Source organism: Hypanus sabinus, chromosome 31 (assembly GCF_030144855.1).
Source record: "Hypanus sabinus isolate sHypSab1 chromosome 31, sHypSab1.hap1, whole genome shotgun sequence".
NCBI classification, from domain to species: Eukaryota; Metazoa; Chordata; class Chondrichthyes; order Myliobatiformes; family Dasyatidae; genus Hypanus; species Hypanus sabinus.
The window spans coordinates 27,543,834-27,570,414 of NC_082736.1; the positions used below are offsets into that span (position 1 = coordinate 27,543,834).

A 26,581-nucleotide genomic window follows, 5' to 3' on the forward strand; every position below is an offset into this window, starting at 1 on the left:
CAGTTTAACTCATGGCGAAGAAGATGGTACATAATGCCAATAGTTTCAAGGTAATTATGGAGAAGGACTGGTCTCGTCCTTAGGTTGAGATTTTAAATTGGAGAAAGGCCAATTCGATGGTGTCAGAAAGGATCTGGCAAGTGTGGATTGGAACAGGTTATATTCTGACAAAGATGTATTCAGTAAGTGGAGGCCTTTGAAAGGGAAATTATCAGAGTTTGTATGTTCCTGTTAGAATAAAAGGAAAGGATAACAGGTTTGGGGAACCTTGGTTTTGGAAAGATATTGATGCCCTGGTTAAGAAGAAGGAGATGCATAGCAGGTATAGACAGGAAGAAACAAATGGGGTACTTGAGGAGTACTTAAGAAATGCAAGAGAACACTTAAGAAGGAAATTAGGAGGACTAAAAGAAGATATGACGTTGCTTTAACAGCCAAGGTGAAGGAGAATCCCAAGGGCTTCTACAGATATATTAAGAGCAAAAGGATAGCAAGGAATGAAATTGGCGCTCTGGAAGATCAGAGAGGTCATCTATGGAAGAAGCTGAAAGACATGGGGGAGCAGCAAAGCAACACTGAGATCATGGACCATATACAAATTACAGGAGAGGAGGTGATTGCTGTCTTGAGGCAAATTAGGGTGGATAAATTCCCATGGCCTGACAAGTTGTTGCCTCGGCCCCTGTGGGACACTAGTGCAGAAGTTATAGGGGCCCAAGCAGAGATATTTAAAATATTTGTAGCTGTGGGTGAGGTGCCAGAAGATTGGAGGATAGCTGATGTTGTTCTGTTGTTTAAGAGAGGCACCAAGTACAAACCGGGAAATTATGGGTTAGTGAACCTGACATCGGTAGTTGTCTAGTTATTGTAAGGTATTCTAAGGATGCAGATATATAAATATTTTAATAGACAGGGACAGGGAGAGTCAAAATGGCTTTGTGCATGGTAGAAATTGTCTAACCAATCTTATAGAGTTTTTCAGAAAGTTAACAGGAAAGTTAATGAAGGTAAGGAAATGGATGTTGTCTGCATGGACTTTAGCATGAGAGGCTGGTCAAGAAGGCTCAGTCACTTGGTATTCAAGATGAGGTAGTAAACTGGATTAGACATTGGCGGATTTGCAGATCAAGTCACTTTTTTTTTGTAAATTTGCAGATCAAGACACTAAGATTGGTGGTACAGTGGACCAAGAGATTATCAAAGCTTGCAATGGAATCTGGGCCAGCTGGGGAAATGGGCTGAAAAACAGCAAATACAAGGGGTTCTGCAGATGCTGGAAATCCAAAGCAACACAAGCAAAATGCTGGAGGAACTCAGCAGATCTGGCAGCATCCATGGGAATTAGCAGTCGATGTTCTGGCCGAGGCCTTTCTTTAGGTCTGGAAATGAAGGGGGAAAATGCCAGAATGAAAAAAGGCACATTGCTTGTGATGAAGAGCATAGAAGGATGTAGGGAAATTGGACAGAGGTATACAACATTATGAAAAGTACAGATAGGCTAAATGCAAGCATGCTCCTTCCACTGACTTTGACTCAGACTAGAACTAGAGGTCACGGGTTAAGGGTGAAAGGTGAACTATTTAGGGGAAATGAGGGGAAACTTCTTCACTTAAAGGGTCGTGAGAGTGTGGAATGAGCTGCTAGCAGAAATACTGCACGTGAGCTCGATTTCAACACAAGAGAAATTTGGATAGGTACAAGGATGGGAGGGGTATGGAGGGCTATGGCCCAGGTGCAGGTCGATGAGGCTAGGCACATTAATATTTTGGCACAGACTAGATGGGTCAAAGGACCTGCTTCTGTGCTGCAGTGTTCTATGAAGCTATGAGAAATTAATCATAATCTGAGATTACAAAAGGAGAACATAATGGCTGCTAGAAATGACAAACAAAAATGCTGTTTATTCCTTTTACTGTATGTGAAACTGTTTGTAAGTCAGAAGTGATACTGTATATCAACTTTGATGCACCATCAATAACTCTCTCCGAGACCTGAAGGCGAGATATCGGCTTTTATTGACTGGAAGAAAGAACAAGTAGTGGTTGACCACCATACTACATCCTGGAGACAGAGAGGCCGGGGTCAGGCCTCAATCGCCTTTATACCGGGGTCTGTGGGAGGAGCCACAGGAGCAGTCAGCAGGGGGCGTGTCCAGACAGGTATATATAGTTCACCACAAGCTTTACACTAATACACTGTACAAACAATAGTTTGACTCATTGGCAGATTGCACCCAATTATATACATCAGATTTTAGGTTGTGAAGAGATTTATCACTTGGGTATGATTTACCAGCTACACAAGAGAATATTTGATAGATGTATGTTAAATCAAAGACAGAGTGAATGTATCCAGTGGTTACAGGATCTACAAACAGGAAGCCTAGATTTCGGAAAAAAGACCAGAGATAATATGAAGAGTTTTTAGCTTGTTGAGCGATTAGGAAATTTGCAGGCTGATATGGAATCAAGAGCAACCTTTATAAAATAATCCAAAGAGACTAGAGACATAAGAGATGCCAGATGCAGGAATCTGGAGCAGAAAACAAAGGTGCTTGGATTGTACTTGAAAGAACTGCTAAAGATTTGATGACCTCAGCAGATTTCTATTGCGCTGTACAATTCTTTCCAGAGTTATCATTCGGTGATTCTACATTCTACTAACATATTTTAAACACAATTTCCATCAGCATAATGCACAGTAATGTATAAGAACCAACTTTAAAAGTCCAAATGGGTTTGGATAACATGCTTACCTTTGTAAAACTTATCGGTTTGATCGTTGGCGATCCATTGTCCGGCAGCTGCCACTGAACAAATTGGAACCATTCAAAATTAGCATCGGGGCCAAATCCAAAATCAATCTATTAAATCTGTCAAGCTAATTTGTCTCAGTTTGATGCACCTACCTGTCACAATACAAAACAGAGCCTCTCTGTGGGAACGTAAACTGGTGTTCACAGCATTAACCCATACTAACAGATCTCCTTCGAGTGCAGGAGGCCTTTGAAATCTTCTGTTATCATGTTTTATTTTAATAACGAGGTTTTCTATAATCTGGAGGGAAAACACATTATGTCCATTGAGTCATGACTGGCGTCAATGATTGAATGATTGCATTCAATACTTTGATTCATGTCTGATCTTAGGCAGGTAACGTTTTGAGTTAAGTGCCATTTTAGCTGCGAAAGATAACCTGGTCTATCTGACACCTGGAAAAGACATTCTCCCTCTGTGTTTCACCTGTGAATACTAATGAGACAAAAGTCAATTTAAGATGCCAGCTTTACACAGTTGGTTGGACCCTGGGCCAGTGCATTAATTGCACAGGAAACAGCAACTTTTAGCATCTACCCAATGTATCTCCATATGTGAGCATTGACAGCGTGCCTAACAAGAAAACAATCATAGATCTACAATCTATGTTATCCTCACACAATCTCTACAGAAATGCAATTGATAATCTCCAGTACAAATGCTGGCCAACTTCCAGCATTGACATTTCTTTGTCAGAGTTACAGCACAGAACAAGTCTCTTTGGCGCATCCAGTCCATGCTAAACTGTTATTCTGCCCAGCCCTATTGACCCACACATGGACCATAGCCCTCCGTACCCCTTCCATCCATATTCTTTTAGGTGTTGCTATCCACTGCGTCCACCAATTCCACTGGCAGCTCGTTCCACACTTGCACTGCCCTCTGAGTAAAGAAGACTCCCCTTAGGTACCTTGAATTATTTCACCTTTCACCCATAATTTATGACCTCTAGTTCTTGTCTCATACAATCATAAAGTACAGCACAGAAACAGGACCTTTGGCCCATCTAGTTTGTGCTGTACCATATAGACTGCCTACTCCCATCGACCTGCACTGGAACCATATCCCTCCCATCCATGTACTTATCCAAACTTTTCTTAAATGTTGAAATCGAGCTCACACATTGGCAACTTGTTCCACACTCTCATAACCCTCCAAGTGAAGGAGTTTACTCTTGTGTAACCGTTAAACTTTTTACCTTTCACCCTTAACTCATGAACTCTAATTGTGGTCCTACACCTCAGTGGTGTGACGGGGTCCAGAATTGACCCTATGAACTGTGCTGCTATTAAGAGAGGGGGGGGCATCCAATGCAGTGAGAGGGAGAGGGAGGGAGGGAGGGAGGGAGAGAGAGAGAGAGAGAGAGAGAGAGAGAGAAAGATTGATGTTATGGTTTCTCTACAAGCTTGTTTACCTTTCCACAAGGACACTTGCCTGCTTGTAAAGTTCTTACAGAGAGAGGAGGGCGGAGCAGTTTGATGGACAGCTAGTGTCCAGCATGTGGGGGTAAAAATGCCAGGGCCACTGATAGAGACACACACATGGTGTTGGACACTGAACAAGCTATGTTGCACCCACATGAAGGTGGGTTTTTGGAGGATCGATTCGGGGAAATCGATCAGTGGCTCTCGCAGTGTAAAAAGGTGTGACCGGTGGGGAATTATTTGTGTGTTCACCCTTGCCTGGGTGATAATTCCATCAGTGAAGAATGGTCGTATGTGTAATGGTCATAGTCGGTGACTACAACAGGATTTCGGAAGACAACGGGAAGATCGACAGCATCAGCTCACCTCTCACCCTAATGCTACTCAACTAACTACTTCGAACTGAACTGAACTCTCTTCATCATCGTGAGACTATATCCGGTCGCCCCTAGGTTTGAAAGAGCCTAGTTTTGTTCCTATTTCCACATTTAACCATATAACAATCACAATCACAATCACAGCACGGAAACAGGCCATCTTGGCCCTCCTAGTCCGTGCTGAACCCTTAATCTCACCTAGTCCCACCTACCCGCACTCAGCCCATAACCCTCCACTCCTTTCCTGTCCATATACCTATCCAATTTTACCTTAAATGACACAACTGAACTGGCCTCTACTACTTCTACAGGAAGCTCATTCCACACAGCTATCACTCTTTGAGTAAAGAAATACTCCCTCGTGTTTCCTTAAACTTCTGCCCCCTAACTCTCAAATCATGTCCTCCAGTTTGAATCTCCCCTACTCTCAATGGAAACAGCCTGTTCACGTCAACTCTATCTATCCCTCTCAAAATTTTAAATACCTCGATCAAATCCCCCCTCAACCTTCTACGCTCCAATGAATAGAGACCTAACTTTTTCAACCTTTCTCTGTAACTTAATTGCTGAAACCCAGGTAACATCCTAGTAAATCGTCTCTGCACTCTCTCTAATTTATTGATATCTTTCCTATAATTCGGTGACCAGAACTGCACACAATATTCCAAATTTGGCCTTACCAATGCCTTGTACAACTTTAGCATTACATCCCAACTTCTGTACTCAATGCTTTGATTTATAAAGGCCAGCGTTCCAAAAGCCCTCTTCACCACCCTATCTACATGAGACTCCACTTTCAGGGAACTATGCACAGTTATTCCTAGATCTCTCTGTTCCTCTGCATTCCTCAATGCCCTACCATTTACTCTGTATGTTCTATTTGGGTTATTCCTGCCAAAATGTAGAACCTCACACTTCTCAGCATTAATGTATACATATATCATTGCTAACCTGCATTTATAGTACAGTATTGCATAGTTACTAATAAACACTATTAGATTATAGCAATACCAGACTCCAGATGTGTTTTCCCTTTTAGCTGGTTCTTTAACCGGTCACGGGGTATGTGACAGTGGAAAAAGCCTGCTTGCATTTACCCTATCTGTCCCCTTCATAATTTTGTATAACCTTATCAAATCTCCCCTCAATTTTCTACGTTCCAAGGAATAAAGTGCAAACCTATTCATTCTTTCCTTATAACTCGGGCCCTCCAGACCCGGCAACATCTTTGCAAATTTTCTCTGCACTCTTTCAACCTTGTTTACATCTTTCCTGCAGGCAGGTGACCAAAACTGCACACAAAATAGTCCAAATTAGGCCTCACCAATGTCTTATACAACTTCAACATCATTCCCAAGACCTGAACCCAGTACTTGATTACTGTACTGAATTCAATGCCAAATGCTCTCTCAGCTACCTGTAACACCACTTTCAAGGAACTACTGTATGTATCTGTATTTTCAAATCCCTTTGTTGTGCTTTCACTTCTCCGCTATTCACTGTGCACAGTACTGTAGTAATTTTATGCATTGCACTATACTGCTGCCACAAAATAAAACAAATTTCATGACATATGTGTGGGATGATAAACCTGATTCTGATATGGGTCTCTGTTGTGGACTGAGAGTGGGAAGGGGGCAGGGAGAGGGGAATCATGGTTGGGGGAAAAGGGGAGGGGAGAGCGGAGGAAGGTGGAAGCACCGGAGAGACATTCTGTAATGTTCAGTAAACACGTTGTTGAAGGTAGAGCAGTGCATGTAGTGCATATGGTTTCAGTAAGGCATTCTCCACTCAAGGCTCATTCAAAAAGTGATGAGACATGGAATCCAAAGCATGAAGACCTTGCTTTGTGAATTGTGGTCGTGGACAGTTCATACTCTGCATGGAGGACGGTGTTCCAAAGGGATCTGTTCTGGGACCCGCTCCTCTTTGTGATTTTTATAAATGACGTGGATGGAGGAAGTAGGAGGGTGGGTTAGTAAGTTTGCTGACGACACAAAAGTTGGGAGTGGATAGTCTGGAGGGTTATCAGAGGTTGCAGTGTGACATTGATAGGGTGCAGAACTGGGTTGAAAGGTGGCACATGGAGTTCAATCCTGTTAAGTGTGAAGTGGTTCATATCAGTAGGTCAAATTTGAAGACAGAATATAATAGTAATGGTAAGACTCTTGGCAGTGAGGAGGATCAGCGAGATCTTGGGACCCGTGTCCATAGGACACTCAAAGCTGCTGCACAGGCTGGCAGGCATACAATGTGTTGGCCTTTATCAACCATGGGTTTGAGTTCAAGAGCTGTCAGGTAACCCTAGTTAAACTCAACTTGGAGTACTGTGTTCAGTTCTGGTCACCTCATTACAGGAATGTGTGGATACTATAGAGACAGTGCAGAGGAGATTTATAAGGACGTTACCTGGATTGGAGAGCGTGCCTTATGAGAATAGGTTGAGTGGACTTGGCCTTTTCTCCTTGGAGCAACGGAGCATGTGGGGTGACCTGATAGAGATGTATAAGATGATGAGGGGCATTTATTGTATGGATAGCCAGAAGTTTTCTCCCCAGGTCTGAAACGGCTAACACGAGGGGACGTAGTTTTAAGGTGCTTGGTAATAGGTACTGAGGGGATGTCAGAGTTAAGTTTTTCACACAGAGGGTGGTGGATGCGTGGAATGCACTGCCAGCGACGGTGGTCGAGGCGGATACAATAGGGTCTTTTAAGAATTTCTTAGACAGGTATATGGAGCTTAGAAAAATAGAGGGCTATGCGGTAGGGAAATTCTAGAGTAGGTTACATGGTCGGCAGAGCATTGTGGGCTGAAGGGCCTGTAATGTGCTGTGGATTTCTATGTTCTGTAAACAAATTGTTTGAAATCAAATGATCTTGCCTGGTGTCTCAGGGCTGGGTATGCCTGCACCCACCACCTCTGGCATACCTTCCCTGCCATCTGTCCCACGTTACTCCCATGACGCTCCATTTGCGCCATTCCTGACATCCTTTGCTCCCGCCAGATTTACAAACTTGCTCTCCGATCCAAGTTGACAAATACAGTACTGTGCAGAAGTCCTAGGCGCCCTTGCCATATACGGTATATGTGTCTAAGACTTTTGCACAGAACTGTAAGTCCTAACCTGGTTTCCCCTCCCAACACCTGACGATTGTCTACATTAAATTCCATCCTACGTTTATCAGCCTTTTTTCCGGCTGGTCCGGATCCCTCTGCAAACTTTGACAGCCTTCCTTGCTGGCCATTATGCTCCTAATTCAGGAAGCATGATCAACAAGATGAATTAACTGAGGGCGCATATAATTCTGGTAAAATAAAACCAGTGTGGTTCCACTCTTTCAGGGTTTTGACAAAAGGTCTTCCACAAGTGAGTGCTGATTGCTATGAGCAATAGCAATAGCAAAAGAGCAAATGAGCAATATTGAATCTGGCAGGTTTTTTTTTTTGTTCTGCTTCTCTTTCATTTTGATTTTCTGCTTTAAATTCTTGTAAGATTGCAAAGGCCTCTACAGGAGATTTGGATGGCTGATCTACCATCCTTTTAACAGCATTGCATAAGCAATGGAGGTGGCCACTTTCTTCCCCCAGTAATGCACAACTGGATGGATATTCTGAAGTGAAACTATGTTCACAACTCTATAAATGTTTAAATGCAAAAGGTGAAATGGAAGCCTTTACATGCACTTAAGAAAAATGTAATTCATCAGTTTGGAGAACGAGAAACAGTTGATATTTTGGGGAAATCGCGTAATCATCAGTCCATAACTCCAAGCATGGACTCTCCGGGTGTTTTCAGGAACAGAGCACAGGCTGATCCCATTACCTGTCGAACTGCCGCCTCCATTAACCCCGGAGGTCTTTTACATTTAACCTGTAATGAAAGAACAAAAATTCCCGAGTCCTGGATTCTCTCTGAAGATTCCCGGGCGCCACCAACGGCATTACAAACAAAATTTTTATAAAAGAAAAGCGTCAACGACTTTTCCCGCCCTCGGGCAGGTTGCCGCCGAAACGAAATCCCCAGCGCGCATGCTCGAGCTGCGGGGGGGGGGGGGGAGGGGGAACGCCGGCCGGCTTTCCACCTGCGCATGCGCCCGTCTATTTCTCCTGCCGTCTGGCTTCTAGAGCGCATGTGTTCATCGCTTTCCCCTGCCGTCAGGCCTCTAGTGCGCATGCGCCCGTCATTCCCCCTGCCGTCTGGCTCCCAGTGCGCATGCGCTGGCTGCCACCTCAGGGCGATCGGCGTCGAAGCGCTGCGGGATTTCCGATCACCTGTCCCGCCGTCGGCTCTTTATGCTCGAGTCAAAATTAGCCGGCTCTGCTGTAAGGTTATCCATCAGCTCAGGTTTTCTCTCTCCACAGAATCGATCCCCTGCACTCTAATGGTTTCACACGCGCGTATTGGCATTTTAAAGCTCTTTGTCTTCTCTGCACCCCGCCCCCCCCGTGCGGTTTTCTGACCACCTCCTCATGAGGCCCTTGCCTCAACCACCCTCCCACCCCAACACCTCCGCAACTCACGCAAAATGCTGGAGGAATTCAGCGAAGTCAGGGGGCATAACTAGTTGGGCTGGGACCCCTCGTCAAGAGACCTCGCTGGGGCTCGGCAGCGTTTTCTGTGGGTTGCTCGAGGTTTCTAAAATCTGCACAATCACTCGTGTTCACCTTCACTGCCACTCTTCTGTCAGCCCAGAACATGAAATCCTGGTATTTTTCTCTTGGTCTCGTTCCTGTGTATGCAGAGCAGCTGACCTATGTTGTTTTTGTGTCTGCTCTCTTGAGGTTTACTCAGCCTCTAGTAGATGAAGGTGAAGGTTTGTGAAGGAGAAAGTTAATCCTCTTAAAATGTTTTATGACTGTGTTGCCTTTATGGCATTAGTTTATAATATTTTTGCTTTAGTAATTCGTTTGTTAGCATTTTCTAGTTAAAGTTAAGATTGTTTAAAGTAAACTCGTCTGTGATATATCGTGGCATGCCCGGTTTCGCCGCGTCTTGTGGGAAAATACCGGTTTGGAGAAATGGGAAGGAGGGGGCTCACATGTGCAGGATCAGTGCAAGAAAAGTTTTCTTTCTACGCACTAGAAACATGAGTGAAGCAACTCCGTAAGTTCATGAGATAATCGATGTGTTGAATTAAAAATGTTAACACTGATTCTGTTAAAAGTAATGACGGTTGATGTTTATGTTTTTGTTAGTTAAAGAGTTGCGGATAGTTTGTGTTGAAGTGTATTTAAAGCAGTCAATGACGTAGGTAGATTCTGACTATGCTGCACTTTAATGTAATGTAGTTGTTGTAGTTTTACTTTTGCAAGTATTTACGATGTAAATGTGATATCAAGAAGGAAACAAATACTGTATACATTTTGTATTGTTTTATCAACAGTTTTCACCATACGTTAATGTGGAAGAGTGAACAGTGAACAGTTAATCTTACTGCAATCCTGTTTTCATTGACAATGGTTTACCTTGGTGTTTAGTTCAGAGTTCTCTTACACCTGAGCGAGAACACTACAATGACCATAGATGATGTTGCTCAAGTACAAAACCTTCAAATTATATAGGACTACAGCGGGGAACTGTTGGTATAAATTGGCATTATAACAGGCACAGCTTCTACTTCTATAAGAATATTTGAGGTGATGAGTGATTCATAAAGCAATGTTGAATCTTGCACTTTTAGCTTGAATACAGTAGTGGTTTCAGTCCTTGGCTGAACAATGTAGCTAGTCCTATTATGTTGATAACATCAGCATTTCACCAGTGTTTTACTCATTGAAAATAAGGAACAAAATTTGGCCCATTGAGTCTTCTCTGCCATTTCATCATGGCTGATCCATTTTCCCTCTCAGCCCCCAATCTCCTGCCTTCTCCCTGTATCCCTTCATGCCCCAACTAATCAAGAACCCATCAACCTCTGCCTTAAATATACACAAAGTCTTGGCCTCCACAGCCGCCTGTGGCAACGAATTCCACAGATTCATCACCCTCTGGCTGAAGAAGTTCCTCGTCTGAAGTCACAGCACTACAAAGGATTCTTCTCAAGGCATCTTTACATCTTTTACCAAATATTTTACAATCTTGTCTTCTTGACATAGGACTAACTGAAAAAAGTTTTTGCCCCATTCACCTTAAAATTCTTGAATAGTAATATCAGTTCATCTGAGCAAACACGAGGAAATCTGCAGATGCTGGAAATTCAACACACACAAAATGCTGGTGGTGTATAAGGAAAACAATACAGCTTTTCCAGACTTTTACTGCAGCTGAAGATTTCTTAATGTCTCTTCTGCGCCCCTTCAAATGCCTTTACATTTTTTATAGCATGTTGCCCAGTTTTTTACAAACTAATCACATGTGCAGTACTGTTCAAAAGTCTTAGGCACCCAAGATTTTAAAAATAAATTTTGTTTCAGATGTTGCCGTCAGGTAGAAGTTATGAGAACCTGGGGACTTGCATCACCGTTCAGCAATCAGGCTCTTGAACAAAAGGGGGTAGCTACACTTCACTTGCTCTTCCATTGAGATGTTCCCACAACCAATGATCTCACCTTAAGGACTCTTTATCTTGTTATCTCATGTTCTCATTATTTATTTCTATTTATTTATATTTGCATTTGCACAGTATGCTGACTCCACTTGAACTTTCATTGATCCTGTTATAGTTACCAGTCTACAGATTTGCTGAGTATGCCTGCAGGAAAATGAATCTATGTACTCTGATAATAAAATTTCATTTGAACTTTTTGTCTTCTTTGTTGGTGTGTCAGGAGAGAAAAGCAAATGCTAAATTTCTAAACGTTCATTTTCCTATTTACAGAGAAGTTCTTGTGTTTGGTTAAAGAAAGTAATAGAACAATTTTCAAATAAAGACGTGATTACTTTGTAGGTTTGCAGCACAGTGCATGATTAAATAAAGATAACAAAAAGGATGCTAATGATCTGAATGAGCTAAACTGATGAACTAAAACAGAAGCGGGTGTAGAAGGAATCGAACAAGGCAAAGGACAACCAAACTAAAAGGTGCACGTGTAGCAGATGTGATGGTTTAACCTTCAAATCAACAACTCTTAAACCATGGCAAGAGTGAACAGAGCAACAAGACACAAGGTGGTCATCCTGCATCAGCAAGGTCTCTCCCAAGCAAAAATTTCGCAGCAGGAAGGAGTTTCAAGATGTGCTGCCCAAGCTCTTCTGAAGAAGCACAAAGAAATAGACAAGATTGAGAACCAGAAATGCAGTGGTCGGCCACGACAACTGAGTGCAGCAGACGAGGGATTCATCAAACTGATGTCCCTTCTGAATCGCTGCACTGCCAGCAGCCTAGAACTCAGTGAAACCCAAGTACAGCCTTTTACACTCTGGAGAAGTCTTCTCAGATGTGGTCCTCATGGAACAGTTGCTGACGAAAAAAAACATTCCTCCAAAGTAGAAACAAAGCCAAGAGACTACGGCCAAAAAATTACAATGACTGGGGTGGAGAACAAAGGCAGCAAGTGCTCTGGACTGGCGGGTCAAAATTTTAGATTTTTTTGTTTCAAACAGGTGGCAGTTTATCTATTGAAGAGCTGGAGAGTGCTACCTGGATGAATGTCTGCAGCCAACAGTGAAGTATGGTAGAGGTTCCCTGCAGCTTTGCAGCTGCATTTCTGCAAATGGAGTTGGTTATTCGTTCAGAATTAATGGAATTCCCAATGCTGAGAAGTACAAGCAGATTCTCATCCATCATGCAATGCCATCAGGAAGGCGTCTGATTGCTCCCAACTTCATTCTGCAGCAGAACAATGACCCCAAACAAAAGTCCGAGGTCATAAAGAACTACCTTCAGTGAAAAGAACAAGGAGTTCTCCACAGAGCTCCACATTGAGACTGTCTGGGATTACCTGGAGACAGAAGCAAGCAAGACAGCCAAAATCTGCAGAGGAAGATTTCCAAGAAGCTTGGAACAACCTACCAACTAATTTTTCATATAAAACTGCACACTAGTGTACCTAAGAGAATTGATTTAGTTTTAAAGATGGAGTGTGATTTGATTTAGTTTTTTTCTCACTGTTTACTGCTCTTTTACAGGAGGCAAATTACTACCATCATATTTTGATAATAGATGTACTTTGAACATTTTTTTGATATTTAGAAACTTTTCATTATTTTTGGAAGCATCTTCACTTACCAGATTTTTTTACATAGTCGTAGAGAAGTACTGCAAAGAAACAGCCCTTTCTACTTACCTAGTTCATGCTGAGCCATTTAAGCTGCCTACTCCCATCGACCTGCACTGAGACCATAGCCCTACATATCCTACCATCCGTGTACCTAGTCAAACTTCTCTTAAATGTTGAAATCAAGTTCGCTTGCACCACTTGTTCTGGCAGCTCGTTCTATATTCATATGACCCTCTAAGAGACAAAGCTTCCTCTCATATTCCCATTAAACTTTCCAACTGTCACTCTTCACCCATGACCTCTGGTTGTAGTTCCACCCAATCTCAGTGGAAAAAGTCTGCTTGCATTTACCCTATCAAAACCCCTCATAATTTTCTATACCTCTAACAAATCTCTCAGCCTTCTACGTTTTAAAGAATACAAACCTAACCTATTCAGTCTTATCACTCAGATCCTCCAGACTTGGAAACATCCTTGTAAATTTTCTCTGCACTCTTTAAATCTTTTTTTACAGGTGTCCTGTAGGTCGGTGACCAAATCTGCACACAATACTCCAAATGAGGCCTCGCCAACGTCTTATACAACTTCAACATAATATCCCATATCCTGTACACAGTACATTGATTTATAAAGGCCAATATATCAAAAGCTTTCTTTACAACCCTATCTACCTGTGACACTATTTCAATGAATTATGGACATGTATTCCCAGATCCCTTTGTTCTACCATACTGCTCAGTGCCCAACTGTTAACTATGTAAGACCCTGGTTCGTTCCACCATTGCAAAACCACACTTGTCTGCATTAAATTCCATCTGCCATTTTTCCAGCTGATGCAGATCCCTCTGCAAGCCATGATTACCTTCCTTATCGTCTATTACATCCCCAATCTTGGCATCATCCACAGATTTGCTGATCCAGTTAACCACATTAACATCCATATCATTTTTATAGATGACAAACAATAAAGGACCCAGCGCCAATCCCACAGCACATCACTAGTCACAGGCCTCCAGTCAGAGAGGCAACCATCTACTACTACACTGTGGCTTCTCCCACAAAGCCAACGTCTAATCTAATTTACTACCTCATCCTGAATGCCAAGCGATTGAAACTTCTGGACCAGCCTCCCATATGGGACCTTGTCAAATGCCTTACTAAGGTCCATGTAGGCATCATCCATTGCTTTGCTTTTATTCATTTTCTTGGCAACTTTCTCGAAAAGCTCTTGAAGATTGGCTGGGTATGACCTACCAATCAGTCCATGTCTATCTAAATATATCCAGTCCCTTAAAGTAAATTCCAATAACTTTCCCACAGCTGATGTCAGACTTACTGGCTTATAATTTTAAAGTTTATGTTTAGACATTTCTTTAAACAACAAAACAACATTGGTCACCTCCAATTCCCTGGTATCTCCCTTGTCGCTAAGGATAATTTAAGTATCTCTGCTAGGGCCCTGGCAATTTCTGCTCTTGCTTCTCATAGGGTCTGAGGGAATACTTTCTCAGGCTCTGGAGATTCATGCACCCTGACTTGCCTCAGGATAGCAAGCACCTCCTCTATAATCTGTACAGATTCCATGAAGTTGATACTGTTTTGCCTCACTTGTATAGACTCTATGTCCAGCTGCTGAGTAAATACAAATTCAAAGAATTAATTTAAGATCTCCCTCATCTGCTTTGGCTCCGCATATGGATTACCATTCTGGTCTTCCTAAGAATCAGTTTTGTCCCTTGCAATCCTGTCGTTCAAGCAGACCTTGTCTGGTGACTTGGACAGGTTGGGTGAGTGGGCAAATGTATGGCAGATGCAGTTTAATGTGGATAAATGTGAGTTTATCCACTTTGGTGGCAAGAACAGGAAGGCAGATTACTATCTAAATGGAGTCAAGTTAGGAAAAGGGGAAGTACAACGAGATCTAGGTGTTCTTGTACATCAGTCAATGAAAGCAAGCATGCAGTTACAGCAGGCAGTGAAGAAAGCGGGGTCAAGGGATATGCGGAGAGGGCAGGAACAGGGTACTGATTGTGTATGATCAGCCATGATCACAGTGAATGGTGCTGCTGGCTAGAAGGGCCGAATGGCCTACTCCTGCACCTACTGTCTATTGTCTGCTTGAGCAGCCTCATGCCTTCTTTTAGGCTTCCTGATTTCTTTCTGAAATGTTCTCTTACATTTCTTATTCCATAAGTACCTCATTTGATCCTACTTGCCCATATCTGCTGTTAACCAGGGCCTATTCTGTCTTAAAAACCAAGATTCTGTACACTTGTTATCTTTACTTTTTATTATCACAGGCACATACAAGCTTTGTACTCTCAAAATTTCGTTTTTGAGGACCTCCCACTCTCTGAGTACACCTTTGCCAGAAAACAGTCTGTCACAATCTACACTTGTCAGATCACTTATAATACCATCAAAATTGGCCTTTCTGCAATATAGAATCTCAACCTACGGACCAGACATATCTTTTTGCATATTAACTTCAAAACTAATGGCATTGTGGTCACTGGATGTAACGTTTCCCCAACTCAAATTTTGGACAGCTGCCTTGTCTCATTCCCTAATAGATCCAATATCACATACTCTCTCGTTGGGACTACTATGTATTGATGAAGGAAACTTCACTGAACAAATTTGATAAACTCTATCCTATCTAGTCCTTTTACAGTGTGGGATTCCCTGTCAATTCTCTGGAAAGTTTAAGGTCACCTACTATAACAAGCTCCTGTTTCTTACAACAGTCTGTGATCTCTTTACAAATTTGTTCCTCTGAAATACAGCCCAGTTAACATGATCGTACCTTTTTTATCACTCCATTCCACACCAGTCTTTCCAGTCTATCCTGAAGAAGTACTGTTATGACATTTTCCTGGTAACATCACCCATCCTCCTTTAATCCCTCCACTCTGTCAACTCTAAAACAACGGAACCCTGGAATATTGAGTTGCCAGTCCTGTCCCTCCTGCAACCAAATCTTACTAATGACTACGTCATAATTCTAGGTGCTCATCCGTGCCCTGAGCTTACCTGCTTTTCCTGAGTTACTTCTTGCATTGAAATGTATGTAGCTCAGGACACTAGTCACATCACACTCAGCCTGTTGAATCCTGACTTTGACTGAGGTCTTACCAACATTTGTCTCCACGACCTCTCCACTAACAGTTCTGGCACTCTAGTTCCTCTGCAACTGTAGTTTTAAACCCTAAGACTTTTGCACAGTACTGTAAAAGAAAGAACGTGGATTTTGGGGCAATTTCCTTTAACATACCTTCTTTTACAAAAAAAAAGGGGAAGGAGAAAGTGAAGAACAGATTAATTAACAATATTAAGGAAAATACCAGAATTCATTATTGAGGATTTAACAACAGGAAGTTCAAAAGTGGGCGGCATGCTGGCATGGGTAGTAGAAGTGGTGTCTCTCAGTGCCAGTGACACAAGTTCACTCCTGACCTTGGCTGCTCTCTGTTTGGTGTTTGTATGTTCTCCCTGCAATCACTAAACAATCCGTGGGGCAGCTCATCAGGTCAGGTGGCATCTGTAGGAGGGAAGGAATTTTCAATGTTTCATGTTCAAACCCTGCAACATCTGATGTGAGGTTTCAGGACAGTCCTTTTCTCTCACCTACACTGCTCCAGCACATTGTTGGTTACTCAGGATTTCAGGATCTGCTGTCTGTTCTGACCCCGTGATCATGTTGGCTGCCTCCCGCATCTCAAAGACATGCAGGCCAGTAGGATGATTGTCCTCTATGAATTTCCCCTAGGGGTTGTAGAACAGGATTAGAGTAGATGGTGGATAGTTGCGATGGACTTGAGTCAAAGAGCCTGTTTTTCCATACCATATCTCTCTTGGATGCTATTAATAGGATTGAATTGATGAAAAAGAGAAAAGGTTTTCAATCATTTTGGAAGTTGGTCACTTAGGTCTCTTACTGCCAGCAAGTGATGCTTCAAATCAGGGTAAAAACAAATGTGCAACATATTGTGCTCCTTGTTCAAACAGGGCAGTCCCACACTCATGGTGTGGAACTCTGAGCTCCAATTTATGGGTTTTAACGTGTGTGTAAATAATGGCACCATTACACAGCAGGTGCTGCCTCATTGGCTCTTCACTCAACCTTGGAACATCAGGACAGCAAAGACACATCAGGATCCTCTTTCGATTACAGCTCAGCATTCAGTACTCTCAAATCTAATCAATAAGCTCCAAGACCTCGACCCTTGTGTAATTGGATCCTTGATTTCCTCACTTGCAGACCCCAGTGAGTTCAGATTGATAACCACATCTCCATGATATCCATCAACACAGGGGCGCCACAAGCCTGTGTTCTTAGTCCCTGCTCTATTTGCTTTACACTGATGAATGTGTGGTTAAGTGCAGCTACAATGCCACCTTCAAGTTTGCTGATGACACCACTGTCGTTAGCCGAATCAAAGGTGGTGATGAATCAGCACATAGGAGGGAGATTGAAAATTTGGCTGAGTGGTGCCATAACAACAACCTATTACTCAATATCAGCAAGACCAAGGAGCTGATTATAGACTTCAGAAGAAAGAAACCAGGGTTCCATGAGCCAGTCCTCATTGGAGGATCAGAGGTGGAGAAGATCAGCAACTTTAAATTCCTCAGTGTAATTATTTCAGAGGACCTGTCCTGAGCCTAGCACATAAATGCAATTACGAAGAAAGCACAGCAGCACTGCTACTTAGGAGCTTGTGGCATGACATCGAAGATTTTGAAAAGCTTCTATAGATGTCTAGTGGTGAATATGTTGACTGGCTGCGTTGCAGCCTGATAATGGAAAGGCCAATGCCCTTGAACAAAAAATCTACAAAAAGTAGTTAATGTGGCTCAGCTCGTCACAGGTAAAGCTTTTCCCAATACCGAGCACATCTACATGAAACATTGTAGACAGGAAAGCAACATACATCATCAGCAACCCCCACCACCCAGGACATACTGTTGTCTCGCTGCTCCCATCAGGAAGGAGGTTCAGGAGCCTCAAGGCACACACCACCAGGTTCAGGAACAGTTATTACCCCTGAACCATTAGGCTCTTTTGATCCAAAGGGGATAACTTCATTCACTCCAACACTGAACTGTTCCCACAAACCATGGGCTTACTTTCAAGGACTCCTTATCTCATGTTTTTAATGTTTATTGCTTATTTATTAATTCTTCCTTTTGTATTTGCACAGTTTGTTGTCTTTGCATGCCTGCCACCATTAATTATTAAACGAATGCCATTCGTCCTTTTGAACCTATATTGCTTCTTTGATGAATTAGTCCCACTGTACATTTCCTGCTCATTTTCCATAGCCCTGTCGATTTTTTTCCATCTGAGATTTGTCCAATCCCCTTTTTAAAGTCCCCGTTGAACCAGCTTGCGCCCTTGTCTTGTAAATTTGCACAGTTTGGTGTCCTTTGCACACTGGTTGATCGCCCAAGTTGGTACAGTCTTTCATTGATTCTGCTGTGGCCATTATTCTGTAGATTTATTGAGTATGCCTGCAAGAAAATGAATCTGAGGGTTGTATGTGGTGAGGTATCTGTACTTTGAAAATAAATTTACTCTGAGCTTGGGTGCATGTCTGTTGCCAGCAGAGCATCAAGTTCAGTCAATGAGCTATACAGCATGAAAACAAGCCCTACGGCATAACTCATCCATGCTGACCAAATTGTCTACCTGAGCTAATCCCATATCACTGTGTTTGTCAAGTAACAGAGATGTACCAGGCCTAATTTTGCAGCTGGGATGATTTCACATGGAAGTAACAATCATCAATGCAATTTATTGTGGCTAAAATTGAAATTAGATTGTGCAATGCTCGAGATTAAGCACCAGTGTGCAATCAGATTTCTAGTCCTTTGTGTTAACCATTAGCTGCCTGGACTATGAACTCCCTCCAGTATGTCAGTAAAATGAAAGGTCTGAGGTCAAACTTTTGTCCTATGTATCTTCAGTACAGCTACTTTGGTACTGCAGTATTTGGGACAGGCTCCCATTCTATACTTCTCAAAATTGTTACCTTCACTGAATAACATAAGGAGAGAATCTTGTAATATTGTGGTAATCTGTGATGGCTTCTTTTGAAGTTTATCTTCAGAAACTGTGGAACATTCTACTTTGAGTTACAAATGAGGGACATTGTGTACACCCACATCACGAGAATTCATTATATCATCAGGTCTGCACAGATCCAATAGGGCAGGTCAAAGTCTCAGCAGTGATAATATTGCTTCCTACTTGATTAGGCCTCAAGCCTCAGGCTTGCCTGTTGCTGCATTCCAGGTGAGAAGATGCCAGAGATGGTGTAGCGTGGCATCGTTGCTCGGATGGGGGCTGGCCTCTCCCGTCGGTGTTACCTACTAGGCTGGTGTCAGAAACTGTACCATCAATTTGCGGGACATGTCGCTCAGGGTCTTGGACTATATATATATTTCTTTTTCCTCATTATTTTGAATGTGCTGTGTATGATTTGCACCTTGACCCCAGAGGAGCATTGTTTTGTTTGGCTTTATCTAAGTATGGTTCAATGATAATTAAACTATACTTGATTTGATAAAAGATGAGATTGGGCACTGTCAGAAATCACTTAGCTTCACTTTGTTTCTCCGGCAAATGATTCAGCTGACAGAGCACAGTTGTCATGGACCTGGAGACCATTCAGTCCAAAAGCAAAAGCACAGACATTTTGTCGAGCAATCTTATCAATTCTAGTTCACTTACTCTTCCCAGTATCCCAGTAACTCAGATTATTTTTCTGCAGTACCTTTCCAACCCACCCTTGAAAGCTCTGATTAACTTTCAATCATTCTCAGAGCTAGTGAGTTGCAGATTACAAATGCACTCAACATTTTTAAAATCCTCATCACCTCTGTCCCCGCAATACTATTTGTCATTATTTTAAACACATGTCCTATGGTGCTTGAACTATCCAATTGAACAATATTAATTATTCCTCTTAATCACGATCCTAAGATCATGAGCTGAAGAGTCAAAGAGCACTAGAGCCCTCTGGCATTTCTAGTCCATGACAAACTATTATTTTGCCCAGCCCCAGCAGCCAGCACCTAGACCATAGCCCTCCATACCACCCATGTACTTATCCACCATCATCATCATGTGCCATATCTATGACCATGATTGTTCTTGGCAAATTTTTCTACAGAAGTAGTTCGTCATTGCCTTCTTCTGAGCAGTATCATTATAAGACGGGTGACTGCAGCCATTATCAATACTCTGCCTGATGTCAGTGGTCACTTAACCAGGACTTATAAGAAAATAAGATTTAGGAGCAGGGTTAGGCCATTTGGTCCATTGAGTCTTCTCCATTTCCTCTCAGCCTCAATCTCTTGCCTTCTCCCCATGTCCCTTCATACCCTGACCAATCCAGAATCTATAAACTTCTGCCTTAAGTATACCCAATGACTTGTGGCTGAAGAAATTCCTCCTCATGTCCAAAAGGGTGCCCCTCTAATCTGAGGCTGCATCCTCTGGTCTTTGACTCTACTACTGAAGGAAACATCCTCTCCATGACCATTCTATCAAGGCCTTTCACCATTAGATGGGTTTCAATGAGGTTGCCTTTCATTCTGAATTCTAGTGAATACAGACCCAGAGCCGTTGAATGCTCTTCATATGGCAAGCCATTCAATTCTGGAATTTTCGTGAACATCTTTGAACCCTCTCCAGTTTCAACACATGCCTTTAAGATAAAAGACCCAAACCTGCTCACAGTACTCCAAGTGAAGCCTCACCCGTGCTTTGTGAAGTTTCAACATTACATCCTTGCTTCTAAATCCTTGCATCTAGTCCTCTTGAAATGAATGCTAACATTGCATTTGCCTTCCTCACCACAGACTTAACCCATAAATTAACCTTTAGGGAATCCTGCACAAGGACTCCCAAGTCCCTTTGCACTTCAGTTTTTTGTATTTTCTCTCCATTTAGAAAATAGTCAACCCTTTCATTTTTCTACCAAAATGCATGACTATTCACTTCCTGATACTGCGTTCCATCTGCTATTGTCCATCTCCTAATCTGTCTTAAGTCCTTGTTCAAAACTACCTGCCCCTCCACCTATCTGCAAACTTTGCATTAAAGCCATCAATTCCATCATCCATATAATGGGCATATTACATAAAAAGAATTGGTCCCAATACAGATCCCTGTGGGACACCACTAGTCACCTTCAGCCATTCAGAAAAGGCTCCCTTTATTCTCACTCTTTACCTCCTAATAATCAGCCACTGCATTATCCATGCTAGAATCTTTCATGTAATACTGTTAAGTACCTTGTTAAGTAACCTTTTATTAACACCTTGTCAAAGGCCTTCTATAAATGCAAATACACATCGACCAATTTCCTTTTGTATATCCTGCTTGTTTCCAACAGATTTGTCAGGCAAGACTTTCCCTTGAGGAAACTATGCTGACTATAGCTTATTTTATCATGTGCCTCCAAGTACCCTGAGACCTCATCCTTAATAATCAACTTCAACACCTTCCCAACCACTGAGGTCAGACTAAATGGCCTATAATTTCCTTTCTTCTGCCACTCTCCAATCTTGAAGAGTAGTGTGACATTTTGCAATTTTCCAGTCTTCCAGAACCATTCTTGAATCTAGTGATTCTTGAAGCCAAGTGTGTGAAATAGGGTGTGGATAAGAAGCTGGGGGTGGGGTGGGGCAGGGGGTGTGACAGGTGGAAAAGGTAAAGGGCTGGAGAAGAAGGAATCTGAGAGGAAAGTAGACCTGCTCCCTCCCTCTGTCCTTCCTCTCTCTAAGGCAAATGTTCTGTCCTCAGCTTGTCCCCCCCCTCACTGAGGTCCCCCGCACCTCAGTGAGTTCTGCACCTGCCATGATGCTGTTTTTCCACTGCCTCTGTCTCCAAGACCATTTCTTTGGCAAGAATTCCCCACCCAGTTCCAATGACCCTTTCTGTCTTCAACCCTCCTTCTTGGATTATCCCACTCTGGTTTTATGTCTGCTCTGGATATTTTCATCCCTAATTGCTAACGAGACAATAACTAGCTTGACTTTAGCACTCCTCTCTCCCCTTTGAACCTTATCTCCTCTGAACGCACTGCCTTCCACTCTCTCCGCAGCAATCCCAACCTCACCATTAAACCTGCAGACAAAAGTGTGGTGGACTGACCTCTACCTTGCTGAAGCCAGGTGACAACTCTCAGGTACCTATTATTTACCCCATTAAGAGGACCCCTCTAGACTATCAGAGAATTGTCTCCAACAGCATCACCAAACTCAACGCCCATCCACAGCCACTAAACTCATAGTTCTCTTGTCGCACACTGTTTGTTTCTACCTTCTATCCAAGATCCATAAACCTAATTGTCCTGGTAGGCCCATTGTTTTTATCTGCTCTTGCCCCACAGAACTCTTACCCACATACCTTGACTCCACTTTATCCCCCTTGGTTCAGTCCCTTCCCATCTATATACTTGACACTTCCTCAACAACTTTCAATTCCGAGGCCTTCATTGCCTCATTTTCACCATGGATGTTCAGTCCCAATACACTTCTTTTCCCAACAAAGAAAGTCTTAAAGTTCTTCACTTCTTTCTTGACAACAGACCTGACCAGTTTCCTTCCACCACCACCCTTTATCCAAATGGCAGGACTGGTCCTCGCCCTCTACAATTTCTCTTTCAACTCCCCCCACTCAAGATATAGCCATGTGTACTACATGGACCCAGCTATATCTGCCTTTTCCTTGGCTATGTGAAACAGTCCATGTTCAAAGCCTTCCCCAGTAAAGCTCCCCAAATCTCTTTGTGCTACATCGACAACTGCATTGGTGCAGCTTCATGCACCCATGCTAAACTCATCAATTTTATCAACTTTGCCTCCAATTTCTACCCTACCTTTAAATTCACTTGCTCCATTTCTAACACCTCTCTTTTCTTTCTTGATCATTCTGTCTCCATCTCTGGAGACAAACTTCTATAAAACAGCCGATTCCTAAGGATATTTTGACTATACCTCTTCCCACTCTGTTTTCTGTAAAAATGCTATACCCTTTTCTCAGTTCCTTTGTCTCTGCCATGTCCATTTCCAGGACACTGCACTCATTCCATCTTCCTGCTGCCTTAACAGTGATAGAGTTCCTCTTGTCCTTATCTATGCATCCAACACATCATTCTCCGCAACTTTCCCCATCCTCAACAGGATCCTACCACCAAACACATCATTACCTCCACCTCCTCCCACCCTCCCATCACTCCCTCCATGATTCCCTTGTCCATTTGTCCCTCTCCACTAATCTCCCTCCTGGCACTTACCCTGCAAGCAGAATAAGTGTGACACCTGCCCATTCACCACCTCTATTCAGGGCCCCAAACAACTCTTCACCTGTAAATCTATTGGGATCATCCATTTGGTACTCCACTGCAGGTTCCTCTACTGTAGAGGAGGATTGAGGACTGTTTTGCCGAGCACTTTTGCAGGAAGCAGAATTTCTTGGTGGCCAACCATTTTAATTCTGGTCCCCATCCCTACTCCAAAATGGCCTCCTCTACAGCCACAATGAAGCCATTCTCAGGTTGGAGGAGCAACACTTAATATTCCCTCTGGGCAGCCTCCAACCTAATGGTATGAATATCGATCTCTCCAACTTCCAGATGTTCTCCTCCTCCCTTTCCTCCTCAGTTCCCCACTCTGGCCCCTTCTTATTTCTTTTCTTGTCCTCACCAATCTGTCTTCTCCCCCTAGTGCCCTTCCTCCTTCCCTTTCCCCTATGGTCCACTCTCCTACCAGATTCTCCAACCCAATACCTTTTCCGCCTATCACCTCCAGGTTCTTACTTCACCTCCCCTTCCCCCACCCACCTGACTTCACACATCACCTTCCAGCTTGTACTCCTTCCCCTCCCTCCCACAACCTTCTCATTCTGACTTCTTCTCCCATCCTTTCCAATTCTGCTGAAGGGTCTTGACCTCTCCACAGATGCTGCCTGACCTGTTGAGTTGCTGTGTTGCAATGGAAAAAAAAACTGCTTCCATTTACCTTATCTATACCCCTCATAATTCTATCAAATCTCCTCTCTTTCTCCAACGGTTCAGAGAATAAAGTCCTAACCTATTTAACCTTTCCCTATAACTCAGGTCCTCAAGTCCCAGCAACGTAAGTCTTGTGCACCTCCATCAAAATCTTCTTGAAACCTTTTTCAACCAAGGAGAGCAATGCCGATCTAACATCTCAGCTGAACCCTGAAAAGCAGATTAGAGATATCAGTTATGTGGAGCAGGGGCAAGGATTCCATCCTTTCCGTAAGCCTGTTTAATGTATCATCAGTCACTTTGTTGCCAACAATATCCTATGATTTTTTTGACAGTTTTGGTGTACAGTTATACAATTTTCAGCCTACATCCGTGTCACCTGGCAGGGAAACATACAAATGCCATGCTGAACCAGCGTCTTATGGATTGTTAGATAAAAATCAACCCTGCCGTTGGTGGTCCCGAGCCCATCTGCAAAAGGAGGAGGGTTGATCATGGGGCTACCAACCCCCTATCCCGTAAAAACCCTGTAGAAACACCGACAGAGGCTCCGGAGACCTTGTCCCTGGGAGAAGAAGGTTCTAACACCAAGAAGGTGGGCTACACCTGGGGTCAACTTGAAGGACTGGCCTTAGACAGAGTACCCTGGCAAGCTGCTGTTGGCGGCCTCTGCCCCAGGAGGGGTGATGGGCTTAAGAGGAAGGTATAACCAGTGTTCATTGTTAGATGTTTGACATCTTAACAGTACAGTGCCCTGTGATCAGTGGAGTTACTTTATATTACTCAAGGGAAAGCATTCTTGCCAGCAATATGTTGTCCGTTCCCGCAGAATGATTTTTGGTTTAGACAGATGGAATGGGAATGTGTTTGGCAGAGTTGCTGTCATAGTCCTGCATGAAATCTGATGTTTTTGAGATGTGGTAGTACACTCCAGTATAGGATTGAGCTGACCCTAAGGCATGTCTCTTGGGCTGCAGGCTTGAAGGAGTGCTGTTCTCCTGAAGGGCACTGGTGTTGTAGATGCTGTAATAAGGCTCTATCCTAGTGTTAATGGGTGTGGAGGAGCTTTGTGCTTTTTGCTGGGGGTCTACCGAGGCAAAGGCGTCCTTTGAGTTACTCGGACCACAGGCCTGATCGACTAGCTTTCTCTGCGGCTTGGGAGAGAGGATGTATGCTGAGTTGGTATCGTGGTGAGAAGACTTGTTCCTATTTGCAACCAGGCTGCCATCTCCCACCGCTTTCAACCTCGTTTTCTGCTTGCAGCACAGCAGCAGCGTCACGAGGTGTGTGCACCAAGCCACCTTCTTGCGGAGGCCCGAGTTGTTACGAGAATAGATAAACGGGTTGAGGCCTGACCTAAAAAATACCAAGGTTAACCCACAGAGCTCAAACTGATAGATGATAAAACTATTTTCGGAAGAAAGGACGTCATGCACCAATGCAATACCCAGTGGCAGACAGCAGACCACCGATAGTAGTATCATGATACAAGTCACGACTGCTTTGGAATCTTTGACAGCTGATAGGTTCACAGTTTGTTCTAGCTTTTTATTGGATGCTGCAGCATTTTTACTTTGGTCATGGGCGTGCAGGTGTATCTGCACGTGTGGGGCTTTGTTGGATTTCTGTTTCCTGTATAAAGAGGGCCCTGGTCCTTCAGGAGGGACAAAACTGTCAGGGTTTTTGGGGTCCACCACAGTAATTATGGGGCACCGGTGTACCTGTGCGTTCTTGTGCAGAGTCTGGGCGATCATTGCATAAGAAATTGCAACAATGCCCATGCAAAGCGTGAAGTCGACCACGTAGGTGTACAAAATGGCTTTGCCATCTTCGTTGATCAGCCCAAGCAGGGGGATGCAGATCTTGGAACTGTGGTACCTCGTCATGGCCGATAAGGTGGCCAAGGTGAAGCTGATGGTCCACAGTATGACAGTAAAAAGGAGTCTGCAGAGAAAGGAGGAAGAATGGTTTGTTTGTTGTCCCAACACCATGCGCAGACGATGAACGGCTATAACAGCCACCGTTTTCAGCGACATGATAACAAATCCCGTACTGGTGAGGTGGAAGGTGAAGCAGAAAGTGTCCGACATGCTACTCCCATTGTTGGAAAACATCACAAAGCCAAACATGGGGGCGGTCACAAGGCAGATGAAAAGGTCGCAGAACGACAGGTTCAGGATCATGAAATCAAAATGCGTCCTAAACTTCCTGTAGGCTGGGTTGAAAAAGGACGAGAAGACAATGAGGTTCCCATAGGAGCCCAGGCAGAACACCAGGATCAGCAGAAGGATGCACGTGGCCAGCGTAGCTCTGTGGATAGCTGTCTTCACTTCCGTGTGGTTCTTGCCCGGAGAGCAGTTAGTGAGCACAGGAAAGATGCACTCCAGGCTTGCATTCATATTGGAAGGGAGCTTTTCCTTTATAAAGGACGGTTGGGCATCCATTCTTGTAGAGTTCACTTGTAACGCTGGAAAATGTTTTAATGGATTAATTATGGTTCCTGAAATCAGAAATAAATATGTTAATAGCCTCATACAGCATAGAAACAGACCCTTCACCCCACCGAGTCTTCGCCAACCTTAGGATAGTACAGCACAGCATGGGCCCTTTGTGTTGACCCATATCAGATTAATATCACCAGTTTATGTTGTGAAATTTCTTAACTTTACAGCAGCAGTACAATGAAATACTTGATAAATATAGAGGGGAAAAACTGAGTTTCATTAAGTAAATATACAGTATGTCTGTTAAATAGTTAAGTTAAAATAAGTAGTGC

The 26,581-nt window shown here is 43.2% G+C and overlaps 1 protein-coding gene across 1 annotated transcript; it reads right to left on the reverse strand.

Moving 5' to 3' along the window:
* Window positions 1-24,647: 24,647 nt before the first annotated feature.
* LOC132383667 (probable G-protein coupled receptor 75) lies at window positions 24,648-26,204 on the reverse strand. Its single transcript, XM_059954859.1, has one exon. The coding sequence runs from the start codon at window positions 26,202-26,204 to the stop codon at window positions 24,648-24,650; it is 1,557 nt and encodes a 518-aa protein (XP_059810842.1).
* Between the last annotated feature and the right edge of the window lie 377 nt (window positions 26,205-26,581).

Excerpts from the sequence above, each read along its gene's own strand:
- LOC132383667 (XM_059954859.1), bottom strand. The coding sequence starts at position 26,204 with ATGAATGCAAGCCTGGAGTGCATCTTTCCTGTGCTCACTAACTGCTCT.